This window comes from Urtica dioica, chromosome 4, assembly GCF_054948205.1.
Source record: "Urtica dioica subsp. dioica isolate 48M chromosome 4, U.dioica_male_clone48M_v1_H2, whole genome shotgun sequence".
NCBI lineage: Eukaryota > Viridiplantae > Streptophyta > Magnoliopsida > Rosales > Urticaceae > Urtica > Urtica dioica.
This window is the reverse complement of record NC_142759.1, coordinates 25539910-25552619: the sequence shown is the minus strand read 5'-3', so window position 1 is coordinate 25552619 and position 12710 is coordinate 25539910. Positions and strand designations below refer to the sequence as shown.

General features: G+C 35.7%; 1 protein-coding gene across 1 annotated transcript; it reads right to left on the bottom strand.

Moving 5' to 3' along the window:
* Positions 1-80: 80 nt before the first annotated feature.
* On the bottom strand, positions 81-12384 carry LOC149401368 (alpha,alpha-trehalose-phosphate synthase [UDP-forming] 1-like). Its single transcript, XM_089611786.1, has 19 exons — positions 12251-12384; positions 5494-5692; positions 4508-5007; positions 4334-4431; positions 3879-4267; positions 3689-3803; positions 3506-3607; positions 3277-3427; positions 3088-3176; positions 2954-3002; positions 2761-2861; positions 2462-2649; positions 2242-2359; positions 1923-2099; positions 1723-1845; positions 1547-1634; positions 1319-1449; positions 1141-1239; positions 81-1055 (listed from the first exon to the last, which is right to left on the bottom strand). The coding sequence occupies exons 3-19, from the start codon at positions 4971-4973 to the stop codon at positions 672-674; spliced, it is 2868 nt and encodes a 955-aa protein (XP_089467912.1). The 5' UTR covers positions 4974-5007; positions 5494-5692; positions 12251-12384; the 3' UTR covers positions 81-671.
* Between the last annotated feature and the right edge of the window lie 326 nt (positions 12385-12710).

The following is a 12710-nucleotide window of genomic DNA, read 5'->3' as shown; positions in this document are numbered from 1 at the left end:
TCAAACTAAAACGTATGTTGTACTTTGACTTAAAAATAAAATGATGTGCGGTGGTTTAATAGAAAAAAAAATGATCACTATAGTGTAGAACTGGATCAACATATATCTGTCTTCAGTTTCAAATCATTAAATATAAATGTTTTACAAACATACTAAAGTAATGATATAATAATAAAGTAATTAGTGCATGAAGTTTGATATAATTCTTCTTTGTGTGTGTGTTTCTGAAGGTTATGTAAATTTATCATTTCATTACACAAACTGCAAATATGTTTTTATGGATATTGCAAGAGACACCATGACGTTTCCTGAACAATAAAACTTGAGAAGGAAACATTTTGATAGCACCAGATTGGGACTCGTAATAAGTCCTTCAACAAAAAAGAAAGACTGAGACCAGTCTATATGTTTCCCAAAATCTTTTTATTTCTATCAATCCATGAATCGGAATGAAGCAAAATGGATTAACAGCAAAAGATAGAAAGGCTAACTTATTCTAAATCATAAATAAATTACTGTGGTTCACAATGTAGAGCTTCTAAGGACAGCGATATAATAAAATACTATAGACCCCTAATTTAGTTGTTCACAATAATTAGAATGGCAGGCCTAGCCAATCTAAAGCGGGCCCGAATATGAATCTGAACTATCGAAAGGTGAAGAGAGGCAATTCAGGAAGACGAATCGGAGAGTTCCTTGAGAAACAAGACAACATCGTCGGGCGTGCCGAGAAGATATCGAGCGTTTGTCTGGGTCCGACCAACGGCACAAGAGTAGTAATTCTCGTCCTTTAGATCGAGCACGTTCAGCGGACTGTTCTCAGGCGACGGCGCGGATCGACGAGAGCCATTGCTGTTGGTGTGATTTGACGCTTTTGTCTTTCCGTGAGACGACTTTGTTCCGTCCTGAGACGGCTTTATCACGTTCTTATTCGCAGAAGGCTTGTAAGACGCTCTTCTCTCGCTGGATGACTTGTGACTGTCGATGGCCTTGCTTCTTGCGCTGAATGAATCTGCAGGAAGAACCGGCTCGAAGAAAGTGAACACGTCTTCGTCCTGAAGAAACCAGAGGATTAAGAATGAGTAACTGAGAGGTTTGATCGTATCAATCGCTCTAATTTGGAAAAAGGGGAACTTTTACCTTTCCGAGAAAATGGCCAATGGAAAGCACATAATCTATTGGTGTGGTCATTGACACGTTATGGACTATCTCTCCCAGAATACGATCAATCGCAGCGCCCTGAATTAAGAATATTAATAATAATTAAAATATGGATTAAATGCGAAAAATGGATTTTTAACAAAGAAAAAAAAGTCACCTTTGTAACACCAGCTGCTCGAACCTCGACGGAGCGGCTTCCTTGCACAACATCAACGGAAGCATTTGAAATCGGCCCAGTCCACAGATGCTGCAACATATCCTTTGCTTGAAGTCTACCAAACTCAACATCTACAACAACACCAACGACACCGGTCGAAAATCAAAAAGATGAAAGTAAATACGGACAAATAAATAAAAGGGCAAGTTACAAAGATACCGATGATACCTGCATATTTGTAGTTCCACACAAGAGAAGTCTCGCGAAGCTCGAAATGCGAACGGGGGGTTCTTTCAGTAAAATATTCGAAAACGTGCTGGCAGTAAGAAGTTCCAATTAATAAATTTCAAAACTAAAAAACGAGATCAAAATTTTATTGGACATGGACATATGTATTCGAGTACCTTGACGCTGTCGACCCAGTCCAAATTCAAATGCTCGGGCATTGTTGTCAGCCATTCGCCTTTAGTGTGACGCAGGAACATTCCGTTCTCCGCCGCCAACCACATGTCAAACTCCCCGAAGTTCTGTGAATAAAAAAAAAAAACCGATTAAGACAAGGATATTGAATGGTTATTGAATTATAGAAATAATCTTGACGCACATCGTCCAAGAGACTTCTGTCACTTCCACTGAGGACAACGACAGTTGTCTTTGGGTCGTTGCAGAGTCTTGAAAGAGGCTCTTTCAGATCAGGATGCAATTTAAGGTCCATTTCTTTTATTTGATCGCCTCTTCTCCCCGGTGTGTCTACTTGTTCAGTCAATGTTGCGTTGAATCCCTGAGTTTGAAACCAGAAAAAAATACAAATTAAGGTAAATGTATAAACCAAAAGTCTTGAACTTATGTTTAAAAGAGACCGAATTGAATTTAATAAAAGAAAAAGAAAAGGAAGCTTCATCAAGAGCGATGCAAGGCATTACCAATATAACCAATCGATTACGAGATCGCAAATAGCCTCCAATTGCTTGCAGTCCGGGAAACGGGGGTTTGGCTTCTCTAGTTCTTATTTCCGCTTCAACTACAGTGTCGTTCAGTTCACTACACAAGACAACAAGTTTCGTCATTTAACTATACTACGAGAATTCACTCCATTTTCTTTCTTCTGAAAATGTGGTCAAAAGTAACAGAAGTCAAGCGTACCTAACAAAAGTCTCGGCCCATTCTTGAGCAGTGTGAGTAGTGACATGCGAAAAGTTATGCCTGTGTCGCTTCTCTCTTTCTTCGGGATCCATTTCCAAAGCTTGCTTGATCGCATTGGCAACTTCTGATATATTCCACGGGTTGATAAGAATCGCTCCAGCGCCTAGAGATTGTGCAGCGCCAGCAAACTAATATATATATAAAAAAAAATTAGAAGCAAGAACAGACGAGAAAGTTATCACACAATGAGAGAAACAGGAAGAATAAAAGAAAGAAGGTAAAGTTGCAGTAATTGTTACCTCGCTTAGGATAAGGACGCCTTTCTTCGACTCTTGACACGCCACAAACTCGTAACTGACGAGATTCATACCGTCCCTCAAGGATGTCACGAGGGCTACGTCTAAACAAGAGAGAAAATAGGAAACCAAATGAATATTCCATCAGCCAAATTACCATAGTGAAAACACTGACCATAGAGAAGCAGAACATTACCAGTAACGGCATAGAGAGCGCACAATCCATTAAAATCGAGAGAACGATCCTGTAAAAACAGGTTTACTTGGTTATGTCACACATACACATAAACATTGTGTATTTGATATTTAGATCGTACACCATAAACTAACCAAGTGATGTATTGGAACCGTGGTCAAGCTTCCAAAACGACCATTAATTCGTCCAACGATTTCGTGAACCTGACTAGTCAGCTTTTGATCTGAAAAAGAATAGATACGAAGCCGATGATGAATATGTTCTAAGCGATTGATTAAAACCAAAACACAGAATATAAGCAGGTGTTTTAATCACAAGCTTACATTCAGGGACATCTGTTCTCGTTGGCACAGCAATTTGCAGCAAAACAACCTTGTCACGAAAGTCTGGGTTTTCCTCGAGAAATTTTTCAAACGCCAATATCTTTTGAGGGATTCCCTTTATCGTGTCGAGACGATCCACACCTAACATCACCTGCCACGATCGAACCGAATCCGAGTAAGCAAATCGCACGACAGACATTAACACACAAAAAGTCAAGGCATAACGTACTTTACGCCCAGCAAACTTCTCTCTAAGCTCTCTGATGTGGTTCTTGACTTCTGTTTGGGAAATTGCGCGTCTGAACCGCTCCGAGTCAATACCGATCGGAAACTGAAAAGAACACAAAACGAACCAATAATATAAGCACACCTTCGAACAAAACAAAACCAAAAGGAGATCAAACAAACGTACCGCAGAAACCCGAGTAAGCCTTCCTTGATCCTCGACCCCTTCGGGAGTGCCCTCTAGGCCGAGAATGCGAGTGCAGGCGCTCACGAAATGGCGCGCGTAGTCATACGTATGGAATCTGGAGATCGGATGATCGGATAGAATCAACGGTGAGTTTATTGTTTCCGACGGGAAGAAAAAGAAAGAAACTGACCCGACAAGGTCTGCGGCGAGAACGGATCGGAGGAGGTCGGAGCGGGAGGGAAGAGTGCGGTGGATCTCGGAGGAAGGGAAAGGGGTGTGGAGGAACCAGCCGACCTTCATGTTGGAGTTGTAGTCCTTGAGGCACTTGGGAAGGTACATGAGGTGGTAGTCGTGGCACCACACCACGTCACCCTCCTGGTAGTGCTGGTTCACCACGTCAGCAAACATCTGGTTGGCCCGCTTGTAGGCCGCAAACTGCGACTCGAAGCTCCTAGTCGTCGCCAGCCTGTCCTCCTGCGGCAGCCCCAGGTAGTGGAACAGCGGCCACAGAATGTTGTTGCAGTAGCCGTTGTAGTACTGGTGCACTATCTCCTCGTCCAGAAACACAGGAATACACCTCTGCACAATAACTCCACATTCACATCCACATTCACATTCACATTCCTACTCTCATTCTCGGATTACCTTCTCAGCTAGAGCTTTCGTCAGAGCTTTCTGCCCCACTTCATCGGGAACGTTCACGCCCGCCCACCCGATCCACCGGGCTTCGAATTCCTTCACGCCTGTTTTTATTTATTTACGATAATGCCATCAACAGAGGCAACGCAATCGAATCGAACTGTGTGTGCACGCACGTACCGAGAAGAGCGCTGACCAGACCGCCGGCGCTGATTTCCAGAGACCAGGCGTCCTCGCCTCGCCGAATCGCGGAGACCGGAAGCCGATTCGCGACCACCAGGAGCCGCTGAACCGCCGGTTTTTTTCCCGGCGACCCGTTACGATCGCTGTTCGCCGCCGGACCGGCGGAGATTCCGTCGAAGAAGTTTCCGACTCCGTTGAATTCGGCGGCGGAGGGGGGAATCGAGTTTCTGAGCGGTCCGTTCAGATCGTTCTCGGAGGTCTGGTGATTGTTGATAGCGCTAGGGGTTTTGAGAGTGCCGTTTTCGACGGCGTCCGAGTGAGAAGAGGACTTGATGATTTTTCTTATCTCTCTCTCCTTCAAAAGCCGGCCGACTCTCGTCTCCGTTGGTCTCGGAGCATCGCCGTTCTCGAAGCCGTTCGCCGGATTGTGATCGCCGTTGCTGTGTGACTGACCCGCTTTCATGGCGATACGAGACTAAGAACTCTTCTGGTTTCTCCTGCAACATTTTTTGAAGGCATTGAATAAGCGAAGACAAAAGAAAGCTCCGAGTCTCTGAACCAGCAAGCACTGGCTTCGAAATAGCGTCACAATCTATGTATAATGAGTGTGTATGTATATAATATATACATATATATTCCGAATATTGAGAACAACAAGTCCCCATGGGAATATAGAACTGCTGGGACTGGGACTTTGAAACCAGAATCCGAAATAAATTAATAAATAAAATAAAATAAAATAATAGGCTTATCACGTCACTAAGGCTAAACAACAAACACATTGCATTCCTAAAAAAAAATAATAATGAATAAAAAAAACACACACAATGCATGGTTTGTAGAGATATATATTATAAGAGCCGCTATATCATCTTCGTCATCATCGATAAATTAAATAAAAACAACGAGTCAAACATTGATAAGAAAAAAGAAAAAAGAAAAAGGAAAAGGAAAAATCAAGGGAACTTGGAGGATTGTTGTACGTGTCTCACACTCAGGCGAAGATTTCACGCTATGTGGAGATGATATTGAACTCTGGGGAACCAAACCACTTGTCTGAGAGGAGAATATTCTGAGTGGCGGAGAGTGGAGCGAGTGATAGAAAGAGAATCGTCGTGTAAGCTTTATAGGGAATAGAAGACAGCCTTAAAGCCATGCAGGTAACACCAAATAGGCAAATACCTGTTCTTCGGAATGAGAGAGAAAAATAAACTGGGTAATTAACTTGTTGTAAAACAGAAAGAAGAAAAAAAATTAAGATTCTTTTTTTTTTTTTTTGAAACCAAATGGGAAATTCGAAAGGGAGAACTGTAAGAAGGTTTTGATATGGTTACCCGATGAAAATAAATTCAATCTTATCTAGACGACATTAAACTTTATGTCGCGACTTCTATAGCCTAATAAAGGAAAGGTTGAGAGAGAGAGAGAGAGAGAGAGAGAGAGAGAGAGAGAGAGAGAGAGAGAGATTGCATAAGCAACAAACATCCTAGGATACTATTTCAGTTGGCCAAATCGCAGAGTGAGAGAGAAGCTCCAAAACTCCACTGTCTATGAAGTGTATCTAATAATATTAATAATAGTGACAAAAACGATATTTGGCATTGAATTAAAAAAATATTACATTATTTCTGGATAGTATTGGGCTTTTGCTTAGACAGTAGAAGCGAAAAGAATTTACCAGCAAAAAAAGAAGCGAGAAGATAAAAAAAACCTAAAATTGTAACCATTGATTTTTTTTTATTGGTCTAATTTAAAGACGGTTTTTTTAGTTTAACATAAAACTGGTTTTTTTTTTTAAACCGGTCTCCAACGATTCGGTTCCAAAATTAAACCACAGTACGTTTAGACTGACGTGAACCATTTTAAAATATTTACGTGTAATTTTTTATTTTATAATTGAGTGTATTTTTTAGATTGAATAGTTTAAGTTGCATATGTTAAATTTGTCCTAAGATGTTAATTTTTAGAATGTTTATTTATTTTATTTTTTGAGTCAAATTTTTAGATTGTTTACAATTGCCGAATATCAGAATAATATCAGAATGTTTATATATTAAAAATGTTTAAACCGAATAAATCAAACTGAATTGGTCTAAAACAGGTTTGATCTGCTAATTTCATACATTTTCTTATTTGGTCCGGTCTCGTATCAACTTCTTTATTATTAGCCTTTTAAATACTAGAGCTAAATATGGGCAAAAAAAATCCGGACTTAATTAGTCTTGAGTTCTGTGTTTATGAGGATGAAGACGACGACAATATAATCTCTCACGAAATTAAAGCAATATGGTGAAAGTAATAAACTCTCTAGATTTGAATTCTGACATCAAATTTTTATATTTTCAAATCCAAGAGTATCTACAAACCCAGAAGAAGAAAGTAGGAAATTAACTTTACAACTTTCCTTATATATTGACACTTAGATAGTTCCACATCCACGGAACAAAGACAGTACTTGTTTTTTTTGGTTTTTGTTTTTTTGTTTTTTTTTTGCTGACTTCCCTAAATTAATTTATAGCGATGACTTGCAGAATATATCTATAATAATAATAATAATAATAATAATAATAATAATAATAATAATAAAAAACAAGTATATAGCTAGAAATTTAACTCAATCTTTTTTTCTTTTTTATGGGTTAACTCAATCTTTCGTGACCTGATTTTTTCAGTATCACTCTAAAATGGTATAACCAAAGAGCGGAATGCCTGCTGGAAATAGAAGAGAGAGAGAGAGAGAGAGAGAGAGAGAGAGAGAGAGAGAGAGAGAGAGAGAGAATAAGATTTACATATAAGGTTTTATTATTAATATTATTCTTATTTCATTTGCTACAATTAGTACGTTGTATGAAATCAATGCATGGCTTAAAGAAAATTAAATGACATATATATCCAACAATTTAAAACGTTCCCCACACACAAGCATGCACACGAGACTAGTCACTATGACATAAGGATCACTACTAGTTCATGGTTAAAAATGTCTAAGGAATTTCACAGCAAAGATTTCCCTGCCTCGTCACACACATTGTTAGGAGAATCCTAATTTGTGAATTTAAACAATTTTATACATTTCGATAGAATCACTTTTTTAAACAATTATAAAGTAGTGTAAGCCATTTTAGATATCTCAACAAATCAAGGCAAAACACAGAATAACAAAAAAATAGAAAGCAAGATCAATGCAATGGGATAAGGTTTGACGTGTTAAAACATCACCAAGATTCAAGCACCAATAAAACCCTGCAGTTAATTATGACCAAGACCAACAAAATAGGACATTTCATTCTATTAAAAAAAAAATCATAATCATGCTGCTTGAGACCTAGCTTGACTATTTAGAATACACTGAAGTTTGAAATTTATTTTGAACGTATGTGTTTCACATAAAGTAAGCACATAAAAAAAAAAAAAAAGAAGCTGGTCTTCTTAGGCTAGCAGGCAATAAACAAAACTAACTCATGTCTAATTTCCCACAAAAAGGAAAAGAGAATGGCTTTCTTTTCTGCCGAAAGTCAATATTTTTTGTATTTATCAATAGACTATATGATGGCTTGCAAAAGTTGATTTTTTTTTTTTTTTTTTTTTAATTACAGTCTCCTACAAAGAAGAAAATAAAATATCTTACTAAAAAGTTTCGCACCTAACTACAACACGTCAAGAATGAAACGCCATGCATAGTGTGAGAACAAAAAGACACATATGCCATAATAAAAAAGGAGGGAAATAAACTCACAAGAACATCAATAAAAATCAATTAAATTAAATAACTTAATCTTTAGGAATTGAAATTCACTGTATCTTACATGACGGAATCTCTGTACTCCCAATTCCCCAGCAAATATATGCTAAACTAGTAGTAAACAGCATATATTCGATCTCAGCTAAAGGGAATAAAGTTAGGTTGCCTAATTTCACGATGTAAATTAATTTCAACTTATTTAGATATGTTCCATCAATAGTCGGATCCAGCAAAATGACATAACTACTTCGGATATTCCAAAAATCAAAATAACTAATAATTACTAGGCTTATTATGGATTGAAATTCCGCGGAAATCGGACGGGAACAAGAGTTTTGAAGAGTCCCGACAATGATTCGTACAAAATCGTTCCTTTCTCTAAAATCCGTGATAAACCGGACGAAAAGCAGTCCGGATTTCGGTTCGTGCACCCGGCTTGGTTCAAAAAATCATGGTATTTAAAATAAATAAAAATCATGGTATTCAAAATAAAAATAAAGGTCGGAAAATTTTAGGATTTTTTTCGACGCGGTTGAGAGGATTTGTCACTGTTTTTCATCAAATTTCAGGGATTTCTTCCGTTTTTCGATAGTCTGAAAGCGAAACTTCCATGCGTCCCGACAAGAAGCGAGTGTAGCCACGGGTAAGGGTTGAAATCCTAACTGAGTTCAAACGTAAATGAAATATAGTGTTTTTTATAAAATTTCTTGTGAGTTTTTGATGATTAAGTTCAATTTTTTTTTTTTTCATTTCTAACTTGATTATTGGTATTAATATGAGTTTATATAAATTTTTTTTAATTTTTTTGTTAGATCCGAAAATAAGGTTTTGAACTAGTTTTTTGTGTTGGGTTTGTGTTGAACTATTTCATATGGTTTATGTTGAATTATTGTTTGTAATATAATAAAGATATTGTAGATTTATTCATTTTTCCCCTATATTATGTATGAATTTTTATAAATATTTGTTCACTTGATATCTTTTGATAAATACGATATTTGATAGTATACCATGACGGTAACGATAACATCAATAATACAGTTATTCTTTTTTTTTTTTTTTTTTTTTTTTTTTTTTTTTTTTTTTATACATCCCGGTAAACTATTAGTATACCACGAGTTCCGAGTTAGGATATTTCGATCTTTAATAACTACTATTAGCATGTTGACTTCCGGGAAAGCATGAGTCTTGCTATATCGTAGTAAATAATCAATCTTGTATTGTGACATCACGTAATAGATGTCACAGTCTTTACTTTTGAGATCAATTTATAGAGATAAGTGTTGATAAAAAAACATTATATATATATATATATATATATATATATATCTTTTTGTTTTGTAGGGACATTTTAATTTTATATATCGTTGCAATAACATCAACAACATCTATACCTAACACTTCTATAAATAATTCTAAAAAAGTAACCACATTCCTATTAAGCAATAAAATTATTTTGGCATGAGCACATACCTAACATATATATAATCAATTCGTAACGTTTAAGAGCTCCAAGAAATACTAAATTCGATTTTACTATGTAATATTGTCGTTTCTCGATTACACAAAAACAATGAGCCTTGCAAAATATTAAAGCCACGTTCCTTGCAAGTGAGAGTACACTAGGACCCCTCGTAAACAAACTTTTTATTTATTTATTTATTTTTTTTTATTTTCACGAAAGTGTCCAATTATTGGACCATGACATAAGAAAATATCCCATGACTAGACTACTTCCCACAAAACAGATGCTATCCGAAATTGTCTGATCCGACAAGGTATAATATGACCATAAAAAAAAAAAAAAAACTTATTTGTAGCGAATAAAATGAAAAATTAAAGTAAAAATCTAAAGTAGATGAAATTGCTGTCAAGAAGGATTCTTTACCTCCTAAAAAGCTGCTATTGGATTCTGAAAACTAAATGACCAAAATTCCATTTTAACTTTTTGTACACTACCTTTACTTACCCATGGTTATCCAACTTGCAAATTTTTTTGGAAAGAAAAAAAATAACGCTTCTCCATTTTCTTTAAAAAATAACTTTTATGTGCATACTTTTTTTTTCACAGTACTTTATGTACATACTACATACTTTGAATTTTGAAATAGCCGATTTTCATTTTATTACTTTTATAATTAGACTTTAAATTTCAAGGCACAACATAGAGAGTAAACACGCGCGGTGACCCACGTCATCCCTTTTGTGACGACGATTTTTTTTTTTTTTTTTTTTTTGAAGAAGAATGGCACGACCCATTTTTCTAGTTCTTGAACTTCAAGCGTTTTAGCATATTGGTCCCTATATTTACCTTTTTTTTTTTGCTTATAGTTCTTGTATTTGAAAATTTGACACACGTGATCATATTGTCAAACTTCCATCAAAATTTGACGAAAACTCCAGCACTGTGCAAACTACATTAGCTTATTTTGATGGTAGTTAGTTCGTGTAATAAAATGAACACCAAATAAACTATCTTTATGTTTCAAGACAAAATTTGTAGAGTAGAGCGCACATTTAAAAAATATATATTTTGTGATGTTGTTTACAAATGAATTGATGACTACATAATATATATAAGGTTTTACAAATTACACACTTCATAAAATTACGAAAATTTGAAAACATAATCACCATGCGTCGAATTTTTAAAGATCGTATTAAATGTTAAAAAAAAAAAAACTAATCAACATACAAAATGAGAGACGAAGCTAGTACATATATTTCAAAGGTGCTAGATAATATTTCATTTTTTTTACTTAATCTTAAAATTTAATGTAAAATAAAAAAATTTAAATAAGAAAATTAAAAAAAAATTGATTTTTGAGGGGGCATAAAGCTATCTGTCCATAGTATAACTACAAACAATCTTTATGATTTTCAAACAATATTTGGTTTTTTTTTCTTCCGGAAAATACATAGTCACGTTGTTAGTATTTTTTTTTTTTTTTTTTTTTTTTATCAAATTTATTATTATTTCAAACTGTTATTTCTTGTGTTGACTTATGCGGCGATAATTACCACAAATCTAAAAGGCAAAACTGAAAAAAAAGCTGTAAATAAGAACTAAAGGCACGTTACGATATGATGATGCTCAGGAGCAGAGTGAATATAGACCAGATTTTCTTTTTCTTCTTTCTCTGTGCTGAAGACAAGTGGAGTTGATATAGTTGCTATTGGCAGAAATACGAGATTCTTCTTTAACAAGCGAGCGAGCGAGAGAGAGAGAGAGAGAGAGAGAGAGAGAGAGAGAGTTGTATAAACATTTTATAATTATTTGTCACACATGCAAGGAGGAGATAGTGGGACCCACCCACAGTCGCTAATGTCCCAATTTCCAAAGATATTCTGACTATATTTTAAGATGCTATTTAGTTTATCCCTCTTCGTCAATAAGAATACTACAGATCGGATCTATTTTTTAATCGAGTCCAAGGTAACTATGTTATTTTCACGTTAGTCGTGAAATAACGAACACAAGTTTTTATTTCAATTTATAATGTTTACTTTGTTTGTCCATTAAAATAACAAATAAAAAAAGTGAAAAAAGTTAGAGTTGAAAATACTAAATAGTGATTGATTTCATTTTTGTGCCGAAGGAAAATTACAGTAATTCCCTGGTAATAGTGTATTATTAGTACCGACACGACACTCAGATATAATCACCAAAACCACCGTGTTATCGAGTTCTAAAACAATTAAGAAATCAATCATGAATAATTATAAACATAAGTTCAAGGCTAAATAGCTTTTTATTTCAAGAGAGGGAAAAAAGAACGAACCACTAATATTCAACTTCAATGGCCATAAAACTAAGATTCAAAGAAATCAAATAACGGCAATAAAATCTTCGATCTATCTATGGATACGAATCAATGATAACACAGCTACTTTTCATTTCAGGGCTCAAAAGAAAACCAGAAGAGCTATTTTACAAAGCATTTTCATAAACGACATGAAATTTCATACTACGAAAGAGAGAGAGAGAGAACACTGACCGACAATATTGGTGTTTTCGTCTATATCATCAAGAGAGTGTAGATCCGACGGAGCAGCAGATCGATGAGAGACTGAGAGAAGTTGGAGAGAGAGAGTTATATGGAATATTTATATATGCGTGTAGTGTATTTGTGCGTATACATAGTGCAGAGTACAGACTATATAAGAGAGAGAGAGAGAGAGAGAGAGAGAGAGAGAGAGACTTTTGGCGGGTTGAGGAGTATTTGCTTTGCTCTGGATGATGATGACCAATCATTTGGAGGGAATTTGTTCCTCTTTTCTTCTTTTTAATTTTTTTAACGGTTTCAATTCTTTCACTAATAAATTACTTCTATTTTTGCTAAATTATTAAAATACTATTTAATAAACAAAAGATGACGCCCGACGTTAAAGCTTTTTTGGTCATAAATTTATGTTACCTGCGTAACGCTGGATTATATTGTATTATAATATATTGTC